This window comes from Vidua chalybeata, chromosome 20 (assembly GCF_026979565.1).
Source record: "Vidua chalybeata isolate OUT-0048 chromosome 20, bVidCha1 merged haplotype, whole genome shotgun sequence".
In the NCBI taxonomy this organism is placed as follows: domain Eukaryota; kingdom Metazoa; phylum Chordata; class Aves; order Passeriformes; family Viduidae; genus Vidua; species Vidua chalybeata.
In genome coordinates this window covers 11,043,802-11,067,232 of record NC_071549.1, presented here as the reverse complement: position 1 = coordinate 11,067,232, position 23,431 = coordinate 11,043,802, and the positions used below count along the sequence as shown (strand labels likewise).

Here is a 23,431-nt window from a genome sequence, read left to right as displayed (position 1 = left end):
AGCCACAGCCTGGCATCGCCGCAGCGCTCTGCTCAAAAGTCACAAGCTTCGGACGTCACAAACTGCACAATTCAACATAAAAGAACACAGACAAAGCTTGTTCGCAATGTCAGCCCGTCCCGGCAGCTCCGGGCACAGACAGTGCCCTGTTCCAAGCCCCGTCCCCGCACGCCGGAGATCAGAGGAGCCTCAGCACGCCACGCGAGTCCCGGGGACTCCCCCGGAATTGAGGAGACCTCGGCATCCCGGCCCGCTGCCGCTCCCACGCTTCCTCCTCAGCGGGCAGGACCCTTTCCCAAGTGCAAAAAGTCTTCGGGATCCGACTCTCCTACCTCTGCCAGAGATCCCCCTCCCAGCACAGACCCGCCCCCTCCCTGCACCCCCGGGACCCCCGCCCCAGCCGGGACCACGCGGCGCCTCTCGGAGCGCCCCGCAGCATCCCAGATCCAGGGCGAGGTCTCGTGTCCTCTCAACACTACCGGGGTCCCCCCAGCCCGGGTTCTCCTCCTGTCCCGGGCTGGGAGCATCCCCACGCCAAAGCCCAGACCCCCTCGCAAGCTGAGCCCCCGCCGGTCTCAGCTCGGGTCCCTCTTGCCGGGACAGCCGGGACCCCCGGCTCCGCCGCACTCACCAGCGCACCAGCTCCCAGCGCCGCTCCCCCGCCGCCTTGCCCGAGGCCATCCCGGGGGTCCCGCCGGGCGGGGGGAGCCCGCAGACCCCGCTCGGAGCCGGCGGCGGCTCCTCCGCACCGGCCCCGGGGCGGCTGCGCCGGTTCCTGCGCTCCCGCCCCCTCCGGTGCCCGGGGGACCCGGGGGGGGGCTGGCCCCGGGCAGGTGCGGGGGGGCCGCACCGCTCTGCCCGGTTATGTAAAGCGTTATGCAACGCCCCCGCAGGGGCAGCCCCGAGGGCACACAACGCCCCCGGTACCTCTCTGCGGAGCCCGGAGTCCCGCACCGACCAGCTGGATCCCATCCGAGGCTCCGGGGAAACGTACGTTTCCCAGCCTTTTAAACACTTAGAGCAAGTCCGCGCTGAGCATCCCAAAGTGCCTCGGGAACAGACACCGGGGGAAAGAAACCCCAAGACGGGACCCTGACATCCTGGTCCTCCCCAAGCCTCCCACTCACCCAATCCCTCACAAGGGGCGAGCGGAGGCCACACCTGCACAGTCTGGGGGCTGGACCCCGCCCCTGGCTCTGTCACGGTCCTTGCTCGCTGTAAGAGCACCCACCCAACCCTCCTGGCAAATGGCAAAGCTATTCTCCCATAAATTCAAAGGAAAACCTGCCCGAGCCAGAGTTTCGCTCCTGGGCGCTGCAGGGGACTCAGGAAGCAAACCACACGTGCAGTCAGGTGTTACTCCAAGGAGCTTTAAACCTCACTGAGAGCTGTTTCCCAAAAGTGGTGTTCTGGCCCTAAATCCTCACTTTTCTGATCTTTGAGAACTTAATTTCACAGCTCAGCAAACCCAGGTGCTGCATCCACAAGCCAACAGCTTCATTTAAAGCAAATAGTGTTAATTACTCAAGTAAATTCCTGTTATTGGTAATTCTGAAGTCCTGCTGTTGTTGGGTGCAAACACATATGAAGGGCGTTGATGCTTCCTCACAGCTGGGGAGCTGAGGTTGCTTAACCATGCTAGCTGGAGAGGCTGTGCCTTGCCTGGGCCACAGAAAGGGAACTCAGATTCTCCCAAATCCGGGCAGTGACCTGCCCTCCACAGGGGCTGTCATCTCCGACAAGTTATGGGCCGAAGGCTGGAGGCAACATGTCCACGTGCCAGGTGGGCAGCTGGCAGATGGGATCCCCCGTGGGAGCCCAGCAGTTGGCCCTCGTGTGTATCAGCTGAATCAGTGGCCAGGAAATCACTGGAACACGGTACCTGATGGTCACCACCGGGCTCGGGGAGGCCACGCTCCACAGAGCCGCAAGGAGCCCCACAGCTGTAAGTGGACAGAGAGCTCTCGGGGACAGCCGAGCTGTGCCACTGCTCCCACCACCCACGGCCCTGGCGGAGCCTTCGCTGGCACTGAGCCAGCCTCAGCTTACCCACAGCCCCTGCCCCAGCTGCAGGAGGGCACGGGCAGGGAAGCAGTGACAGAATGGACTTGAGGGATGAGAGGGGCCGAAACTCGCCCTCCCACCCCTGGAAGCCCGGAGCTGACCCACCCCTGCTTCAGCATAACAACTTTTACAGACCTGTGAGATTTAAAAATAAAAGCAACTTTCATTGAAAAAGTTTTTAAACCATGAGAAAAATTAAAAATTGGACTGTTCACATATCACATATGCACTAACACAGAGGAACAAATTGCATTGCTTAGCTCAAGCAAATAGCCTTACGAGTAGATATTTTCCAATCCCTGTGGAAATGTTAAGCTAATGTTAAATTTATTAAAATCTGCCAACCTCCAGCTTTTAGCCTTTAGACTTTAAGGAGCTTCTTATTAGGTTCTTCAAAGCAATTAGAAGGCACACACACACTACATTTCAATTAGGTTGAAAAATAATATCTGAGGCAAAGTTAAACTCATTTATAAATTAAATTTAAAAATCCCCCTAATAATTAACTTGGGGGTGGTGGGGGAAAGCTCTGGTCTCAAAACACTCCTGTAGCCACCCTGGCAGGGCACAGGATTCAGGTTAACTCCAGTGCACATTGGATGCAGCTCACGTTGGGAATCGGCTGTTTGTTCCTGCAATCAATCACCACTGAAGGGACCTAGGCTTGCCCAGACAGGCCCTTGGCCACAACCAGACCTGCAGGCAGAGGCTCCATCCCTCAGCCCCTCTGGCAGCCCCAGGAAGGAGAGACGGTGGCAGAAGCAGCCCCAGGTGCTGCCCGGGGCCTGCCCCTGCCCACTGACTGTGGCACGGTGTGGGATGGCTGCTGTCCTTACGGGACGTGGAGCTCGGCCAAGACGGGATCAACCAGACTCCACATCAGAGCGAGACTCGGGGACCTCTGAGGACAGAACGAGGCCGTGGTGCCCAGCACACCTTCCCCCTGCAGGGCAGCACGGCCCTGGCCCTGGCCAGCCCTCCCCCAGCCACCCCCCCTGCCCAGCACCGGGTGCGGGGTGTCCAGCAGAGCACAGCCACAGCGGGAACGCAGCCTGGCACGGCCCCGAGCCAGCGACACCCGCACACACACACACACACGGGGTCGTACACACACACACACACACACACACACACACGGGGTCGTACACACACACACACACACACACACACACACGGGGTCGTACACACACACACCGGCACACACACACACACACACACACGGGGTCGTACACACACACACACACACACACACACACACGGGGTCGTACACACACACACACACACACACACACACACACACACACACACACACACACACACACACACACACACACACACGGGGTCATACACACACACACACACCCATGGGGTCATACACACACACACACACACACGGGGTCATACACACACACACACACACACACACACACACACGGGGTCATACACACACACACACACACACACACACACGGGGTCATACACACACACACACACACACATGGGGTCATACACACACACACACACACACACACACACACGGGGTCGTACACACACACACACACACACACACACACCCACACCCATGGGGTCGTACACACACACACACACACACACACACCCATGGGGTCATACACACACACACACACACACATGGGGTCATACACACACACACACACACACACACACACGGGGTCGTACACACACACACACACACACACACACACACACACACACACACACATGGGGTCGTACACACACAGGCGCACACACACACACACACACACATGGGGTCGTACACACACAGGCACACACACACACCACCCACGGGGTCGTACACACACACACACACACACACACACACACACACGGGGTCATACACACACACACACACACGGGGTCGTACACACACACAGGCACACACACACAGAGACACAGGCACACACACAGAGTCACACACACACAGACACACAGGCACACACACAGAGTCATACTCACACACACACATCCACCCACACACATGCGCACACACACAGTCATACACACACACCCACAAACACACACCCACGCATGCACACACACATGCACACAGGCACACACATACGCACACATGCACACACACATGCACACATGCACACACATACGCACACATGCACACATGCACACACATGCATGCACATAGACACAGACACAAGCACACACGGCCGCACGGGTGCTGCCGCCGGTACCGCTTATCCTTACCGCAGCCGGTACCGCTGTGCAGCGGTGCCGCTACCGGCGCCGGTGCCGGTGCCGGTGCCGCTAGAGGTCAGTGCCGGCACGGAGCAGCGGCGGCGCCGGAGCCCAGCCCCGCTCGGAAGAGCTGCCGCCCGCAGCCCCATCCGCAGTGCCCGCATCCCGCATCTCTCATCCCACGTCTCCGCATCCCGCAGACTTCATCCCTACATCCTCACATCCCCGCATTCCCCATCCTGCATCCCCGCAATCTCCACTGGCCTCGAACCAGGGGAAAAGCCACGTTGCTGCAGCAGAACCCGGAGCTGAGGCCCTGCGTGGGTGTCCCCATGTCCCGTGGGTCGCCGTGAGCAGGGGCTGCAGCGCTCTCACCGAGGCACATGGCAGTGAGAAGATGTCTCCAAGCTGGGGTATAACTGGCAAGGAGCCGACTGCCTCTGCCCAACAGGCTCTGGAGCTCCGTCACACGTCTGAGGTGGCAGCAGGGAGAGCCAATTCCTCCTGAATTGGTATTCCTGCCATTTTTGCCTCACTATACTGTAACCTCAGACTTGTTTGAGAAGGAACTCTGTCTCTCGGAGCAAGCAGGAAGTGGGGAAGAGATGCAGCATAATTGCAGTGCAGGACATCACGGTGGCTGGAAGCATCAGCACAGGGACTGCCGTGTCATGTCCTGCTCAAGAAAAGCTGCCAGTGAAACCAGTTAATTTTGGAACTGGTGATGGGAAACATGAGCAGCCTGTGTGCACCAGAGTGACCCCAAGCTGCCGGGTGACCGCTGAGGAGGCACCGACATTTCCTGCGCCACGCTGGGCGCAGAGGACGCGCTGCGCTCTGCTGCTGTCCCGCCCGCCCGGCAGGCTGCATCCCGGAGCGATGACCTCATTTACAGAGCAGCTCTCTGTCCCTGAGTGCCTGACCTTGACTGTTTGCAGGCTTGTCTTTTATCCAGTGGAAAATCGATGAAAATTGTACAAACCTCATGAAACATGATGCACTCAGACATTCCCCCTCACTCCTCCCCCAACCTCCCATCTGTAGCTCACTGCTGCTCAAGTTAGCACACAAGTTAGGGGAAGACACAAGGAAATATTCAAAACGCCCCCACACCTCAAACATGGCACACTGCCCTGAGAAGGACAAGTGACACCTTGGCAAGCATTGACCTGAGGGTCACGAACGGGTGAGAGGGGCTCCACATGAGACAGTGCTGCTCTGAACAAGAAAGGCTGCATTCTCCCCCTTCACACAGGCATCTACGACCCCTTAACAACTTTTTGTTTCAAGAAGAACTCATTTTTCAGAGAACACAATTTTAGAGGAGGCCCACGTAGGAGTTGGCATGACTGGGTGAGCATTGGGAGGCCCTGAAGCTCTCCGTTGTGCTGTCTGAATAACTTATTGCAAATGAGCTTCTTGTGTGTGCATGTGCAGACCTTCAGACCACACGGCTCATCTTTTCTCCTGATTCAATGATTTCTTTCTCTGTGTGAACTAAACTTACTCTCCACAGATAAGCCCTAACACCAAGCCCAGCCTTTCTCAACGACCAGAAACAACAAGCCAGGCTGGACCCCCCCACTGTGCATCAGGTGAGGGCCCAGTCCTTGGCCGTTACTGTGCTGAGATGTCACAAACCTTCGGTATCACACCTGGAGCACGTGCTTTGCTGCAGGTACAGGCCAGTCCATTGGCCACAGCACACCCTCGCTGGATCTGTGGAGCACCAACACTCACTCAGGGCCTGGAAGCATTCAACGGGAGGGAAGGATGTGGGATGGCAGAATGATACCACAGACCACACTCTGTGAGCTCCCCTGCAACTCCTCTGTGTGCTGGCTGCACACGGGGATAAGCAGGATTGCAGCAGTTTTAACAGGGAGACGGCAGCACAATTCAGCATCAGAGCAGGAGCACGGCACTTTCTAGGCACATTTGGGTTTAAGGGAACGGGAATCAGCAGACTGTCAGCTGACGGGAGGACGCTACCATTTTCCTGTGCCGTCGCCGCCGTGCAGCATGGAACAGGCCACCGCATCCCAGCCTCCCTGCCGAACAGAGGCGCAAAGGATTGAGTCATCCTTGAGCGTGAAGCCCCAGCTGGTCTGGGCACCACAAACAAAAGGCATGAAAAATCAGTAACCACTTGAGTAAACAAGTTTTTCTCACCATCTCTCTGATCACAGCTCCGCTGGTTTGACCGACCGGTTTCCCGGCTGCAGCCAGTACCGGCCCCGTTTGACTCGCATCCCCCCGAGTGGCGGTGACACTGCAGGGACACACCGCCGCAGCCTTCCCCACAGACACAGAGCCCCCCGCTCTGACCTCCCGGGGCTGCTCGGGGGTCTCCGCGCCCGGGGCTGAGCGGGCGGCGGCCGCGGGACCCTCCGGGGCCGCTTCGGCCTCGGGCTTCAGCACCGCGGACAGCGGCGGGGAGCGGCGGGGAGCGGAACCGCGGCCGCCCCGAAGGTCCCGGGCAGCGGGACCCCGAGACCCCCCCCAGGAGCGGGACCCAGCCGCAGCGAGGGTCCAGGGGAGCGGGAGCGGGGTCCCGAGGGTCCCGGGGGGGTGAGCCCCGCTTCACCGAGGGTCCCGGGGAGCGGCGCCGCAGCCCCGATGCGGCTCCCCCGGCAGCGGCTGGGCGCGGCGCGGCCCCGGGGCAGGGTGAGTGCCCGCGCCCGCGGCCGCCCGCCCGGCGGAGCTCCCCAGTTCCGGTCACGTTGCCGCCTGTTTACGGGCGGCGGGGCCGGGCCGGGCGAGGCGGGGCCGCCGCAGGCAGCGCGGGCAGCGCGGGAGCCGGCGCGGCCCCGGCCCGGCCCGGCCCCGGCCCCGGCCCCGGCCCCGCCGCCCCATGACGCCCAGCGGGCGCCCCTTGGGGCCCCGCCGCTCCCCCCAGGTAAGGCACCGGCCGCGGGGCCGCGGGGCGGGCCGGGGGCGCGGGCCGGGGCTGCGGGCCGGGCTGCGGGCCGGGCGGGGTCCCCGGGCGGCGGGGCGGCCCCGCAGAAGTTGCCCGCAGCCCCGCCGTGCCCCTTCTAGAAGTTGCTTCTCCCGGTGCGTGACCCCGCCGCAGCGCCTGTGCCGCCCCCCGTGCCGCCGGTCTGTCCCCGCGGCCCCCCCGAGCGCTCCGGGCTCTGCCGCCCGCGCCGGCCGCTGCGGAGCGCGGCGCCGGGACCGGGCAGTGTCGCTGCCGAGCCCCAGCGTCCGGGCGGCACCGCGGGTTCCCCCGCCGGGGAGGAGGACTGGCCCGGAGCGGCGGTGATGGCCCGGTTCCGCTCCCGGAGCAGAGCTGGATCCATAGCGAATTCCCTCGGAGCCGGGAGGAGAAAGCACGGACTTGCCTTCAGCCTCCGCAGCCTCTTGACAAGCGTCACTGGGGCTTTTCCTCAGGCGGTTGTGCTCAGAGAATTGCAAGAAACAATAATTTATAATCACCATCTGTATTGATTTTATCTGTAAATAGATACTGACAGATAATGAATAGCAAACAGCACTCCAAGTGTAATGCTGCCTCTGCTGAGATCAGGGAAGGTTTCCCACTGACTTTTCCAAGGCCGGGATTTCACCTCTGGTTTCTATTCCTGGCATTGCCACTGCCTCTGTGACCTTCTGCAAGTTTCTGAGCTTCCTGCTTGCCTGATTTCCCTACATTTAAAGATACACTAGCTTAGTGGCACTGCTGCAGCTTATATTCTTTGAGCTGTAAATACCAAGCGCTATGGATTTCTAGCGTCTATCAGTGTTTATTCCTGCGTATGTTTTAATGTGATGGAGAAGGGGTTGCTGGCAGCCACGGCAGGACAAATTATTGACCTGTTCCTGCAAACCTCATGCCCTCTGACTCCCAGTTAATTTGCCATTTATGGGGAATAATAATCACAGATAAGGGCCAGACCGTGGTGTGAGGGTGTGTGTACAGAGGTACGTGGATACGCAATACTGCATCTCCCTTTCAGATGCATCATTGGGATGGAAGGTTTTTCTTGGATCAAAGTTTTGGGATTCTGATTTACATTGAACAGCAGACTTAAGCAGAGTTTTGCCCTGGAAGCAAACTCTCAATCAACCTGTCTGTGCAAAGGAAATCAGCTCTTGGTAGACTTGCAACTGAATTGGTCATTGTAGCTGCTCCAAGAGGTTGGTTCAGTCATTTTGGTTTATGAAATAAGAATTTGATAAATTGGGATGAAATGGTAAATCTCACTGGGGTTTTCCACCAGCACTTTGAAAGAAGCAGCTGAGATCAGGGCTCCCAATATGCTTGTGCCAAAGGTCATGGTTGCATAGTGAAAGCACAAGAAGTGCGGGAAAAAATGTGATTTACAGGCAGGTGCACAGGAAGGCTCAGCAGTCGAGACCATGCTCATGGTCACTCCACGTGGGGAATTGGAGAGCCCAGTGCCGCCTCATCAGTTCTGTGCTCAAAATCTTGGGGCATCAGCAAGGGAACCTCATTCCTGGAAAGCTCTCGGTGGTGGAGCAAAGCCCCATGGATGTCCAGTCCCCAAAGCTGGAGAGAACTGTTTAGCCAGAGCTCTGCATGGAGCAGGGGCCAGCTCAGGCTGTAGGTGTCACCTCTGAACAGGGGCAAACCACACTGCTCAGCTGACTGCTGTCTCCTTTTGCTGCTGTGTGTGCCCATGTAGAACTCTCAGAAGCACAAGGACACAGAGCATCCTTCAAGCTAAAGAGGACTACTATCACTTACTCTTGGCTTTTATTATGAATCACATTGTTTTCTAAGTTTGTAACCTCATACATAACTCATCAAAATCACAGAGTACACGGTCACTGTGAGAGCTTCCACCACCAGTTGCCTTGGCATCTTAGAACTAGTCTGGAAAGGAGAAGTCACAGCTACAGCAGCGAGGGAGGGATCAGTGGGGGCCCCCAACAGTGTCCCTCTTCGCTGCAGTACAACCATCCTTTTGGGAGCCACGCTCACCCAGCTGGGGCAGGAAGAGCCAGTGGGAAGGACAGCTCCACTCATCATGCTTTGGCTCTCGTGTCTGTGGCACAGGGTGAAAGTTCCTGCCATGGTTCACTGCACAGGCTTTTGGTCATCACCACTGTGGGTGTTCTGAAGCCCTCGGCACAGGGAGTTTTGGTGTTGCCAGCTGGGAGCTGCGGTGACCCTGTAAGTGTTAAATCAGCCAGCAGCAGCAGCTAATCCTTATTAACTCCCAACACTGCTCAGGATCAAACTGTGTGAAATGACACAAGGCACACATCAAACTAAAGGCTCAGGATGCTCCTGCAATCCCCCTTGCCTTCAGAAGCATTAGAGGGAGGATACCAGCTGTTGAGAGTTTGGTTCTGAACTCCTTTGGAGTAAAAGGTGGACACTGCCTCAGTGATGCAAATGTTCATCTACTGCCCTCTGGTAAAGTTAGGGACACTCCAACACTGGAGTTGTCACTGATGTTACTGAAGCCTCAGGATGAGAATGCGTCTTCCTTAACAGCTCTGGCTCTTGCATCATCACCTGTGAGGCAGAGCTGTGTGACCTGCAGAGGGGACAGCATGGCCCTCCCAAGGGGCTGCAAATGGTGAACAGAAGCAGCCTCGGGTCCCTGGAATCCCTGGAGAGCTCTTCCCCTCACTGCTCTTGGGCAACAGCACGACTGTTTCCAGCACTGTCTTCATTTCCAGTGAAGGCATCTCCTGCCCTGCTTGCCTCTGGGTTCCACCCCTGCCTTGCTCCATGTACTCCAGTACTGGTGGGAGGTTCATGGCAAAACAAAACAAGGTGCTCGCTCCCTCATGTGGGGCTTCAGATGTTCCTGCCACAAGCTGGGAGCTGCTCCTCAAGAGAAAACATGAAAGTCATGTTGGACAAGCAAAGCTGATTCAAACCCACTAAGGATTTCCCATTGCAGTTCTGGAGACAGACTTCTCTTCCCGCATGCACAGGTAAATTATGAAGGCTCTTAGCTTCCAAATCAGAGACAACAACAAACAGATCTCAATTCCAGATTTTTTTTTTCTTGACTTTTTTTGCAGCTTGAAATCTATCAACTATTTTTAAAGGAAAATATTTTCATTGGTTAAAAAAAAAAAAAAAAGAGCAATTTCCTACTTAAGGGGAGAAGGGAAAGATCAATGGAAAATTTGCAGCCATTCCTACTAAAGACATTTCTACTAGACAGAACAAAGTGCTTGAAAATAGCAGTATGTGTCCCCTGGGCTTTGGCCAACCTACTTTCTAATGTTTCCTGAGATGAGGAACACAACTCCCATCAAGAAGCTCAGCCTACCACGGCCAGGGCTGGCAGGAGGATGTACCCATGGTGTAGTTTGCATTCCTGGTCTCTGGCAGATGCCAGGTAACTCCCATAACTCTTGCACTGGCATCAGGACATGTGGCCTTCCAAGGAGGATGGCCCAGCCAGCCCCAGCCCCCTGGCACAGCTGGGTTTGACACTTTCCATAAGGACAACTAGAGGACAATGCACTTTGGATCATTTCTTTACCACCAGGCTGGGTGCTCAGCTGTCCCCAACCAGCCTGCACCCCCCACCTCATCAAATACAGGAACGTGGAGACCTGACTGTAGTGTTGTCACAAATCTACAGAGCCTTTGGCTGGAACAAAGCTTTGACCTTGGGGCACTGCCAAGACCACTTACTGAGGGATTGATCTTAAATGCATTCTGGCTGCAGGAATTGCAAAATGCCCTGTGTATGACCATGCCAGGGGTGCTGGAACAGTGAGCCACGGTGGTTCTGCAGTTTCTGTAGAGGGAAAACCGGAGTCAGATGTGGGAAGCAGCTGCCCAGGGACAGGATGATGGACTCCATCCCTCAGGCTTGTGGCACGGCATCTCCCCATAGAATCATTTAGGTTGGAAAAACCTCTCAGGTCATTGAGTCCAGCCACTCTGCCAGGTTACCTTGATTTGCTGCAGCTTCCCTCCTTCTGGGCTGTGTGTAGGGAGCAAGCACAGATTCCATACACCACAAAATGGTATTTGCTGGCATAAAGGGTTCTTTCAGGGGATATTTTTATCTCTCCGTGCAGCAGCACAGGTGGGCAGCTTTTGCAGTTGCTTTGCTGCAGCCATCGATGACGTGGGCATGGACCCCCAGCCCAGCTCGGCTGCCTGGCACAGCCTGCCAGCAGCTCTTGTCTGCCAGGCAAATTACCAGGGAAGATGTTCCTTCTCCTGGAAGGCAACATGACTCTCCTAGCCATGCAGTGCTGATCGGGTTAGACAGAGCATATTGTATTTTTCATGTGCTGCAGTTGCTGCTGTGTAATGCGGGGCTTGTCAAGTGAGAGCCAAAATCGTCTCTTGTGCAACTCCCACCTGGGGACAACGAGGAGCAATCCTGTCCCAGATGCATCCTACTCAGTGATAAAGTATTTCCTAGGGCCAAATTCAGAACAGACAGGCATGCTGTGGTGCCAGGGTTCATGCAGCAGGATTTTCTGCCTGTGCAGTCTCAGAGCAGGCAGGCCAGGAGCTGGCCCCAGAGGCACTGGAAGGTGAGAGGGCTGAGGCCATTCCCTGGGCATCAGCTGGGCAGGGCTGCTTTGCCCACAGCCACAGTCCCCGTGGAGAGGGTTGAGGAGAGGAGGCAGCACCCTGCACCTCTGTGAGGGGCTCTGCCCCTCCCCAGAGCTCTGGGGCTGGGGCTTGCAAGCCCAGCACACTGCTGTTTGATCACCAGCCACCTCCACTCCCTGCAGGCCTGGACTGTGAATTTGGTTGCGATGGAGACCGTGTCCCTGGAGCACCAGATCCAGAGTGTGCAGCGGCACATCGCTTTCCTGAAGAAGGAGCAGATGGAGCTGCTCCATGACCTGCACCTGGAGATCCTCCGCTTGCAGAAGCACTGCTCAGGTGAGCGCTGGGGCGGCCCCGGTGCGGGGGAGCCGAGTGCTCCCGGAGCACCTCGGGCAGCAGAGCTCCTGCTGGCAGCCCGGGGTGCTCACACGGGCGCTCGGCAGGACGCAGAGTGGGCGAGTGCCAGGCTGCAGCGCGAGGCTCGGGGCCCTGCCTGGCTGTGCAGGGCTGCCCCCTCCTCCACTCGTGCAGGGCGCAGCTGCCCCCACAGCCCCGCTGCAGCAGTGCCACGCTCCCCTCCAGCCACCCCTGCAGCAGTGATGGCTGCTCAGCCTTCTGCCACCACTGGAACTCATTCCAACTTGTGCTGCTGCTCTCATCAATAATTCAGCCATAGCTAATTATTCCTTGTCTTCCAGCCTCTCATTCTCCCAGGTTCCTGGGAAACAAAGAAATGTCTGCGCTGATAAAATTGGCTATTTTCCCCCATCCTTTATGAGCTTTTGCTGTTCTGTTTCATTGTTTTAATGGTTTCATCTATGGCCTCTTTAGGCAGGCAAGACAGTGGGGCTCTCCTGCCTAAATCAAACTTGGGGGATCTGTCCCCATGGGCTGAAATTAGCCCACTGCACGGGTGATCTCCCCTTCCCAGTGTGACCCAAGGACAGCCATATCTGACCCGAGGGGTCCTGTCCTCCTGGGTGAGGTGTGTGGTTCTGCCAGGACTGCCAGGCAACCCCTGGGCAGTTTTAAGGAGACTTCCCTGACATTTGAGTGTCATTATCTGGGGGGCTGTTTGCAGGAGGAGAGTAGAGTCTTTAAGTCAGTTTTTCCTCAATGTGGCCCTGTGGAGCCTTGCCTGCTGCCCTGGCACTGTTGTTTCTGGCTCTTTCACTATCCCCTCAGCTCTCCCTCCCACAGAGGTGGTTCTCAGCTGCCCCTCAGGGGTCATGGGGATGGTACTGAAGCAGACCAGCACCAGCCCCCTGGCTCCAGCACAGAAACTGGGACCCCAGGCTGTGCATCATCCCTGCACTTGCTCAGCAGGATGATGTCTTTGGAAACAGGCAACTGCTTTGGTTTTTATTTGAAATATAGCTGAGACTCCAAACCCTATTATTTTAGCTTCAGAAAAATAGCACAATGGCCATTGATTCCCACCGGGGCAGTGGAGAGTGCTGAATGCTTTCCAGAAACTGCATTATGGTCTCAGGTACTTCTGCCTTCTCACTACAGATTTCTTTTCCAAGACAGACAGGCAGAGCAGCCTGAGACGAGGATGGCAGTGATGGGATTAGAGTCAACACAAAAGCAGATTAAAAGCAAAATGTAGGGCAAAGATTAACCATTTGAACTCATTTTCAGGGGAAAAAATAGCCCCCAAACAGCTGAATGCTGCTGCTATCGCCCTCTTCCTCTGCTCAGGGCTGTTAGTGGTTGGGTGGGCTGTGATAATTAATTCAAAAGGGACTGTCTGTAAGAGTGCAGGGTAAAGTGAACTCCAGAACGTCCCTGAGCTGCCCTTTGTGACGTGGTGCTGTGGCCTGGGGCTAGACAGCGAGCAGGCAAAGGGCAGCAGAGAGGAGGCAGCATGTTGGGGCTGAGCAGGCAGGTGGGTGCTGCAGCTGCTGAGATTTGGAAGGGATTTGGAAGTTCCAGGTTGCCCTGGAGCAGGGCAGCATCCTTCTGCAGGCACATAATGCTGGGAAGAGGCCGTCCCCGCTTGCGTCACATGCGGCGGCAGCGATCAGCCTGGAGCAGTAAATTTTGAAATGCTTTGGGTGGCAGCTTACCCTTTGGTCTATTTTGAATCCATTGCTCTGCTCTTTTCTTGGTTTACAGCACTGAAAAATGGTTCAGCAATTCTTTTAGAAAAAGGAAAGGCATTGTCAGAGGAGCAGAGCATCCTGCGGACAATGTCTCATCCATGAGGCTGCTTAATAACATATAAATTGCCAGAATTGCCTATTTTTGCTCAGCCTGTGGCTAGTGCTCCAAGATGGCCACACTCCCATGAAGGCTGGGCAGAGATAGCACTGCAGCCACAGTGATGTCCAGTGGCCCAAAGGGAGCAGAGGAAGACCTGGGGAGAACAGAATGGGTGGGATGCTCCTCCTCAGTCCTGCTGGATTTCTCTTCCAGAGCTCACCCATGACCTGGAAATGAAAGAGCTGGAGGCCCGCCAACAAGGTAAGAGCACAGCTTTGGGCACAAGGTAAGGGGGAGCAGGTGTGGGTGCAGAAGAGCCTGCGGCCAGAGGGGCCTATCAGGGCTGCAGGGAAGGGACAGGGACCTTGCCTGAGGGGGCAGTGGGGCCGAGGGCAGGACTGGGAAGGCAGCGTGCACAGCCTGCTGGCAGTGTAACTGCTGTACCAGTAACTGCTGGTGATGCCCGGGAGCCCCGCGGCCGGCAGAGGCTGCTCTGGGAGCAGCCTGGCTCCTCTCCTTCCTCTGTCCCACAGATGAAACTGAAACTCCTCCCTGGCGCTGCCTGGGCACGGTGCCTGGCACCGAGCCCCAGCCTGTGCTCTGTCCTCAGTGCCAGGGCAGGCAGTCCCAGGGTGGGTGTGGGCTGCTCTCACTGGGGCCAGCAGGGTCCTCGCCCTCGGCACCCTGACACAGTGCCATGGCTGGCTCCATGGGAATTCCAAACTCCCAGCCCCTTCCGTGCAGCCAGGGGTCCCTTCTCTGCACCCCTGGGCTTTCCTGGCTGAGGGCCTGGTGCCCCACCCACCAGGTGCCATCGGGGTGTCACCAGCCACAATGCAGCGAGTCTCACCCATGGTGCCTGCCCATCCTTCAGCCTTTTAGAGCTACACTTTGGCACATTTATGGGGCAGCACCTCATTTACGATGCCATCAAATGATTGCTCTCCTAATGCCATTCATGCAATAATTACTGCCTGCAACCGCCTCCCTAAGACCTCATTATAAAGCTGCAGAAACACTGAGGAGCTGAGGCTGTAAGCAGCTGCCAATCACATTATAAAAAGCAGATTATTGCAGAGGATGGGAGCAGGCCTGGGCAGGCCAGGGAGCACGGGCAGGTGCCAGCCTGCACCCTGCCAAGGGCTGGGTGCTGGAGCAGGCAGCCAGGGCTGGGGTCAGGACTCCTCAGCCCTCCTGCTGCCCACTGGGCTTGGCCCTTGAACCCCAAGCTGCGAACTCCCCAAGCTGCCTGGCCACCCTGCCCCACGACAGCATTCCCTAGAACTCGCTCCCTTATCCCAGGATGGAGGCTCCTTCCCTGCTGAGCGCAGCCAGCAATTCCTCTGTAATCGTGGATTAGCATCTCCATCCTGACTAACTAGGCTTTGGAGTCCCAGGCTTGAGGCCAAAAGTCCCTCCAAAGTTGGGCTGACGGTTTCCCTGCACCAATTCCTTTTCTCTTCCAGCCCGTGTGCTCCCCCACACCCTCTGCACACATTCAAAGTCACTTTTAGGGTGAAAAACAACTTACCTAGGGAAATTTTTAAACTGCAGCAAGGTAGAGGCAGCAGGTTCCATGGCAACAACATCCTCCACTGAAACTGCCTTTTGCTGTCACCCCACATTTGGGTGTTACACACGGCACCGCGCCAGCAGCCGGTGCTGGGGCTCCTGTGCCTGCGCTGGCAGTGAGCCCGTGCTCGGGCAGCTCACAGGGAGCTCTTTCCCGACTTCAAGAAGCACCCAAGCAGCCTCAATGGCACTGCCGGGAGATGCTGGCACCACGGAGCGGTCAGCAGCCACGTCCATGCCGGGACTGCATGAAGCAGTGGGGCTGAGCCCCGCTCCCCTTCCTGACCCCTCTGTGCCTTGACCCACAGATGTCCTGGACCGCGAGCTGGAGGAGAAGTGCCGGGCGATGGAGGCCCAGCTGCAGGAGAAGGAGAAGGACAACCTGGAGCTGCGCAAGGAGCTGCAGCACAAGGAGACGCTGGTGGCCGCGCTGCGCTCCAGCCTCCGCAGCAAGGAGCGCCGGTTCCTGGAGGAGCTGAAGCGCCGGAGCCACCGCGTCACCATCCTCGACACCGAGCTGCAGAAGCAGACGGAGGCGGCCGCCTACCTCTCGCTGCAGCTGCACGCCACGGCCCAGCGGCTGCCGGGCCCCCGGGCGGGCGGGCGGCCGCCCCCCGAGCAGCCCCCGGCCGAGGGTCGGCCCCGGCGCCGCGGCCACAGGCCGCCCGCCCGGCGCCCGCCCGGGGACGGCGGCCGGCCCAGGGACCCCGCGCAGGAGGAGCACGACGCCATGCCCGACCCGGCCCTGTTCCTGTACACGCCGCGGCCGCACGGCCCGCAGCGCCCGCCGCCGGAGCCCCCGGGCCAGCCCCGCGCCTCGGCCGGCGCCGCCGCGGCCGCCCGGGGCCAGCGGCACCCCCGGCAGGAGCCGGCGGCCAGGGCCAGGTCGGCCAAGGGCGAGCCCGGCAAGAGGCAGGGGTCCGGTGCCCACGGTGCCCCCCGGGCCCAGGAGTAGGCGGCGAGGGGACGGCGCGGCCCGACCGGCCCGGCAAGGCCGGAGCGCGGCGGCACCGGGGCGGGCGCGGGCCGAGGTTCTTTCCCCCGGCCCCTCGGTGGAGCGGAAGGGGCGGCCGAAAGCGGAGCCCTGCCCGCGCCTCCCACCCAGCGGCAGCCAGGAAGGGTCCCCTCTGCCCGAAAGGTCTGAGCCGGGGATGTTACCGGCAATGCTGCGGGACCGGGGAGCATCCAGCACCCGGGCTGGGAAGGGGACGCGTCCGAGCGCCTGTCCGGAGCTTGCGAGGAAAAAAGAGAAGAAAGAAAGAAGAGGAAGCATTTTTGAAATGAGATTTTTCCTGGTGCTGCTGCTGCCCTCGGTGGGTGCCGGGTTGCTTTCCCTGGCCCGGGGTGCTGGGAGTGGGCGTGCAGCAGCAGCAGGCTGTGCAGCACATGGCTCGGCGCCGCGGGATGAGCCCAGCCCGGCCTCCAGCCCTGGCATCACCGGCACCGGGCACTGGAGAGGGCCCAGGACATCGCCAGGAAGGTTCTCCAGGACGCAGGCAGCTGCACGAGGTCGACCCTGTGGGTGACGGAGGGATCCCCTTCCGCAAGGACAGTGCTGCTGTGCTGGCCAGGCCCTGTCCCACGCTCCCCTGTGCAGCGGTTTGGCTGTCTCCAGCACGGATTTCCCCTCAGTCACGTTCACACGCAGGACTCGGACAAGGCAGCTGGAGAAGTGCCGAGATTGGCAGTCCTGCTGCACGCTCCGTGGCTCCTCGGCCGCTGCAGCCGGGCCCCACGTGCTGCTGGAGCAGGGCTGCACCCTGTGCCCCCTGCACAGGGCTCTCCTCGGCACCAGCATTTTGGTTCTCAGTCACATCCACAGCCAGGCCTGGGCTTGCTGCTGAGGGCTGAGCGGCCCCCGGTCCTCCCCCATGGCCTCCCACCCCTCTCAGCACAGCGGCCGTAGGCAGCTGCCTTCGCCCCGCTGGGGCAGCCTCGCCCCATTTCCAACCACACTGCCAGCTTTACAATCACACCCTGGGTGTTGTGAAACAGCGCTAGGAGGGGACGGCTCTGCGGCCAGGCAGGGCAAAGGTCACTCTGCTCCGCTGCTGTCAGACCTGTGCTGCTCAGGGCGACTCGAGGAGCAGGTTTCGCCCTGGCATGTGGGCTGCCAGCCTGGCTGGCCCAGCCGGGACTCGGCCCCTGCCTGCAGCCAGCGCCCTGCCAGGCTGGTGGGCAGCAGCCTCCCGCAGGACCCTCACTGCCTCCGCAGCTGGTGTGGGCAGGAGGGAGCTGCAGGGTGAGATCAGACCCCATTTCCTTCCAATTCAGTTTGAAACCTCTTGAAAGACATCACCCTCATAGACTAGCGAGGCTTGGCCTGCCCGCACTCACCCTCAGTGTGCCTGCGCAGTCAGAGCTGTCTATTTTTGTAGTTCAATATTTATATACTCTATTAAAATGCTTTATGAGATTGACAGCAGCAGTCGCCAACCAGCTCTTTGGTAAAAACAAACCCCAAAGCATATGAGCTGCACTAGCAGGGCAGAAATTAGCAGCTTTTGTACCTTTTCTCTGGCTGTTATGTGACTAGTCAGGCTTTGGAGGACAAGACCCCTCGTGCTCTCCCAGGGCACCCCTGAGGCTTTGGACTCCCCAGCTGCTCCCATGGTCCCTAACACACCCCTGGGTTTGGGAAAGAGCCCAGCAAAGCCACACTGGGCAGGGCCCCCCTCACAGTGCTCGGGCAGCAGCCTGGCTTGAAGCCAGGCTGAGGTGTGCAGTTCCTGGAGCACGAAACCTCTAGTGGGAGATGTTTGTAGCCCCTGAGGTATCTGGAGCTGCTGCCTCGGCGCTGCAGAGCCCCCATGGGCCCCCAGCTCTCCTCCCAGACTGCCAGAGCCGAGGGAGGCTGCAGGGAGCCCGGCAGGGTGCTCACAGGCCGTGGCTGCAGAGCTCCACGTGCCCAAGTTGCCCGCACAGGTTCTGCAGGTGCAGGGCAGCACGGGGGGCTCTGGTAGCGCCCCGCTGGGCTCTGAGCACCGGGAGCAGTTACACGGGGGAGAAAAGCCCTGAGCTCCCCGGCAAGGCTGCAGAATGTTCCTGCCTGTTTCCCTCTGCACGGTGACCCGGGCGGGCTCTGCCAGCCCCAGCTCCAGCCCCGGGGTGAGCTGGGTGTGCTGGGCCCTGCTGCCACCCACCCACGGGGGCAGTGAGGGGAGGTTTGTGAGGGGAGCAGCCCCAGGGCTGCAGCGTCACAGTCCCGGCAGTGCTGTGCCCGTGAGGTGCTATTGGCCTCTGGAAATTGCTGTTTCTCTCAGGTTCTGAGAGGTTCTACTGCGGATCTGTCCTCTCGTAGGGTGAAAAAGGCAATGCCTGTCCCTGTGTGCTGTTGCTGCAGCTGTGGTGTGCACAGCTGCTTCCCATCCTTCCTAGACAATCCTGATAGACACAGTATGTGGTAAGCACATTTCTCTCTGTGCACCTCAATAAAAAATCCTGAGAGAGAGAGAAATGTGCTTGCCACACACAGTATGTTGCATCTTTATTACAAACTTCTTCATGAGATCACGGTGTTTATGACTGAGCATTGAAAAGTGTAGGGAGAAGTATGATCCTTCTCCTGTGTAAATACCTTCCTAGCAATCATCATCCGTAGTGCCTAGTATGTAAATGAAGCAACCCTGTCTGAGCTGCAGGGCCCTTTCCTCTCCACCAGTAATTAGCAGCTTGCTCAAGGAGTTGATCTCATTCCGGTCCCCCATGCTGGTCCCTCCCCAGCTGGGCAGGTCTGGAGCCCCGGGCCGGGCAGGCAGAGCCGCCTGCAGCAAGGGGGGTTCCCAAAGGGATGGAGAGCGAGCACGCCAGTTCCCCCCTTCATGCCAATGTCATGTGCTTGGAAATGAGTTGTCAGGGTGAGCCCTGCACTTTTCCTTGGGCACATTTGCCTTGGAGCAGGAAGGATCAGCTCTTGCGTGCTGTACCTGCTTCAGTCACTGCTGCTTTTCTTAGGGGGGAGGGAAGCTCTAGAGATACTATATATACACTTATATATATATATATATATACACACACACATACATGCACTTGTTTTGAAGGGAAAACACTGTATGATTGTAATAGAAATAACGTTGAGATAAATTATTTTAATCTTTGTATTTATATAAAATGATCAAAGAGATCAAAATGATAAAAAAAAAATCAAAAAGACAGTATTCCTATTTTTTACTGAGAAGGCTGCTGGAGCCTCCGGGAGCCTGAGAGCCGCTGGGGCCCAGGCAGGGCCTGCCCTCCCCTCCTGGAGCAGGGGGCTCTCATAGACTCCCCCCCTGGCACTGTAAGCTAGCCCTTAGCCTGTAAGGTGTAACAGGGACCTGTAGGTGCATTCAGTCTGTGCTCTGCACTCCTCGGGAGTCCAAAGGGCGCACACAGCTCCAACCTGGGAGCACAGACTGAGGAGCGCCGACACCGACGGAACGGGCAGTGTTTGATGTTGACTTGTAAAGCTTAATGATTAGACTGGAAATGGAAGCATAGCAATAACGCTCGGTTGTTAAACAACGTCTTGTGTGTGTAAACCACCACGTGCTGAGAGCTGTCTACAGACTAACAGCCGGGCTCCTCTCCTCTGCACCCCCTTTCGCTCTGTAGCTCTGCAGAGGTGTATGGGTTTGATGTGTTTGGTTTGCTAATATCTCTTTTCCTTATTGTTATTGTTATATTATTATTATCATCATTATTTTTCCTAATGCTATCTGAGAAAGTGATGTCTCAAATGCACCTTCTGAGAAAGTGATGTCTCAAATGCACCTTGCAGCAGGTGTGAGGTGAGCAGTGGGTGTGGGAAGATGCACTCACTGTGGCAGAGCCAGTCCTGGCAACGGGGTGCGTGCTCCCCTGGACTTACTCTAACCCTGGGCAGATTAGTCAGGAAGTTCTTCTTGACCCTGTTAGCTAAAAAAGCCATATTTTCTGAATGTGTTTGCTAGGGCTAATCTAAGCACTCCCAGCCGTGTCCTTCCCATCCCCACTAGGCTCCCAGCCTTCCCACTGCTGCATGGCTCTGTGCTGAGACATTCTGAACTGGGGCCGGGCCCTGCTGGCTTCCCAGGGGAAGCTTTCTGTGAATCGCCTTATGGCAGGCAAAGCCAGGTTCATGGCCCAGCTGATGGCTGCTCTGGGGGGACTGAGGGGTGCTCTTTCCCGCCTGCCCAGGAGAGGTGGCAGTGACACAGCAAGAAACATCCTGCCTGAAGTGGCTGGAGCCAGCGGTGTGAAGGGATTGCTCTGCTTTTCCCAAGTTCTCCCCAGGCTCTCCACACTAGGAAGGTAAATCAGCAGCACAACAAGGGACTTTCATTTCTGGGGGTTAGGTGAACCTTTCAGAGTCCTTGTGTACAGCCTTGTGAACTGGCTCCTGCTGCCCCAATGAAGCTGCACCATCCTGCCTTTCCTAGAGCACCAGCCCTCACGTCCCAGCAGCCCTGATGAGCCAGTCTGGCTGCAGTGACGCTGCAGCCGCCTCGCTGCACGCCTGTTCTTGTCACCCTCTTGCTCTGTCGGCGCCTGGCTGCCAACAGCACGGGAGAGAACTCCCTTGCGCTTCTGGGTTGCCTCACGCAGGTATCTGAGGTCTGTGGATAAGATCAGCAGTGCCAGTGCCGGCTGGGGGAGCAGCAGGAGCTCAGGATCGATGAGCACAGCAGCTGTGGAGGAGCCACCAGACACCACGGCCAGTTAAAGCACAAGGATCAAAGCACCTCGCTGCCAGAGCTGCCCTTTGCTCCCCAGGGCCCCATTTCTGCCTCCGTGTCCTCCTTGCCAGCCCTGGCCCTGCAGGGACGCTGCTGTCTCAGCCCCATGAAGGGATGGTGCCTCTGGGCAGGACACGGAGGGTGACACTCGGTACTGCCACCACATCCAATCCCTTCATCTCACCCTCCCCTTCCTCGCACCTTCGGGCAGGAACAGGGGGGTGAAGCTGCCGGTGTGTGAGAGGTGCACCCAACCCACACCCAAACGGTGCCTGGCCCTCCCTGGCCAGGGTGTGGTTGTGCCTCCTGGCTCTTCCCGATAGATTTCAGTCATCTCGCAGCTTCCAAGAAAGCTCCCCTTTCCTGTTGTTGCAATTATCACAGGAATTAGACTATCAGGCCCTGGGAATGCCCCAGACCTTTGCATGTCTGAAGCAGCAGACCCTTTCTGCCCAGGGGCTGTGGGTACAGCACTGAGCTGCAGCCCCCTCGCCCCGCAAGCACCAGCCCTGTCTGTATGGTTCAAGGTCACTGTCACCCCAGTGGGGTGGGGACATCACCTCTGCCTGGCCAGAGCTGTGCTGGGACGCCTGGGAGGGCTCTGGCAGAGAGATGAGGAGGGCAGCACTTCTGGTCTCAGCTCCCCTGGTCCCCGAGCAGCTGTGGTTTCGTTGGAGCACAAATATTGTCCTTGGCTGAGTTTGTGAAGCTCAGTGAGAACAATAAACGCCTGTGCCTCGTGCTGGGGAGCACCGCCACAGAGGGACAGATGCCAAAGGTTTGACACTGCTCTGCTTTATTTGAATGTTCATTTTGCTACATGTCACCGTTTTTTGCCAGGATGATATTCATGTTGACTTTGCTTTTTAACCAAGTGCTTTTCAGAATGTGTTAACACCCAGAGACTAGAGTATGGAGCTGTACTTTAGAAGTTGTTGTAATATGCCTTTTTCTTAATAAAGAGACTGAAATCTGCAGGGTGGTACTGTCCTACCCCAGAATGCAGGACCTCCAGCCACAAAGCAGAAGCATCTCTGTCTCTGGCCCAGGACTGGCTCCTACCTCACTCCCCCAGAGCTCTTCCACAGCTCTGGGGAGTCCTCAGAGTGACACCCCAGTTCTTACAGGGGGCCTGCAGGTAGATGGGGGGATCATAATGAGGATCTGGCGTGCCAGGCCAAGGAGGAATGGCTTCCCACTGCCAGAGGGCAGGGTTAGATGGGATGTCGGGAAGGAATCGTTCCCTGTGAGGCTGGGGAGGGCCTGGCACAGGTTGGCCAGAGAAGCTGTGGCTGTCCCCACATTCTTGGAAATGTTCAAGGCCAGATTGGACAGTGACATGGAGAAATGGGAAATAAAGTCTCCAATCAGTTTGGTTAGAAAGTTGACATTATTCAGCGCTGGGTACATGGGGGATTGTTCCACCTAACATGTATGGCAATTATCAAAACTTTTAACAATTGATACATTTCAGAAAACAAAGGAATTAGTGTTCATTGGCTACCAATTACTTAGTCCTCTTATTAATTAGTATTCTCTATTGGTTAATGATTCCCTGCTTCCCATGCTGATTAGTCTTTACCTTTTTTTTGGGTCGGTTGATTTCTAGAATCAGTGGTCTGTGGGTTGATGGCCACATACCCCCCCATCAGAATTCCCTTCTACCCATTTGGAGCTGATTTCAGCACAATCGCTGAGTTAGTTTTATTAGTTATTCCTTATCTTGGGAGTCTTGCCAAATGTCCTTGTGGCCCGTAAATTCTGCACTCTTTGTGTCCATTAGTGGTAACATCCTTCCTCCCAAGCTATGCTAACTTCGTCCCCCAGTTCTTACATCACTGAATCATGTCAAGCCCTAAACTTTGTTTTTGTAACACGTGGACATCACTTACAGCTTGCTTGTTAGCTACTATGTGTTTCATGGATTAAATATCCCTTCTTGTTGGTTAGGCTTGAAAGTTACAAAGATCAAACGTTAAAGGACATCCTTTCTTAAGAAAATTTGTTTGGTTGGAATTTTTGTTTTGTTTTGCTTGGGGGTTTTGATGTTTTTGTTGTTGTTTTTGTTTGGTTTGGGTTTTGTTTATTTGTGGGTTTTTTTTCCTATCACCAACCATTATTTGTTACAATTAAAGATTTTCCCGACATTTCC

General features: G+C 57.2%; 2 protein-coding genes across 5 annotated transcripts in view; one reads left to right on the top strand and one right to left on the bottom strand.

Annotated features, from left to right (window-relative positions):
* RAP1GAP2 (RAP1 GTPase activating protein 2) overlaps positions 1–761 on the bottom strand; it is a 53,860-nt gene extending 53,099 nt beyond the window's left edge. For 3 of the 4 annotated variants that reach the window (XM_053960895.1, XM_053960899.1, XM_053960897.1), the window contains exon 1: positions 632–760. In XM_053960895.1, the coding sequence (XP_053816870.1) occupies positions 632–681 (50 nt within the window). In that variant the 5' untranslated portion in view covers positions 682–760. Of the gene's footprint in view, positions 1–631 lie in introns of all 4 variants that reach the window. The other variant, XM_053960896.1, reaches the window with a different exon arrangement.
* Positions 762–7,118: 6,357 nt separating this feature from the next.
* On the top strand, positions 7,119–23,431 carry CCDC92B (coiled-coil domain containing 92B). The gene is made up of 4 exons (XM_053961448.1): positions 7,119–7,192; positions 11,986–12,139; positions 14,225–14,272; positions 15,892–23,431. Exons 1-4 carry the CDS (start codon positions 7,148–7,150, stop codon positions 16,536–16,538), a joined length of 894 nt encoding a protein of 297 aa, XP_053817423.1. The 5' UTR covers positions 7,119–7,147; the 3' UTR covers positions 16,539–23,431.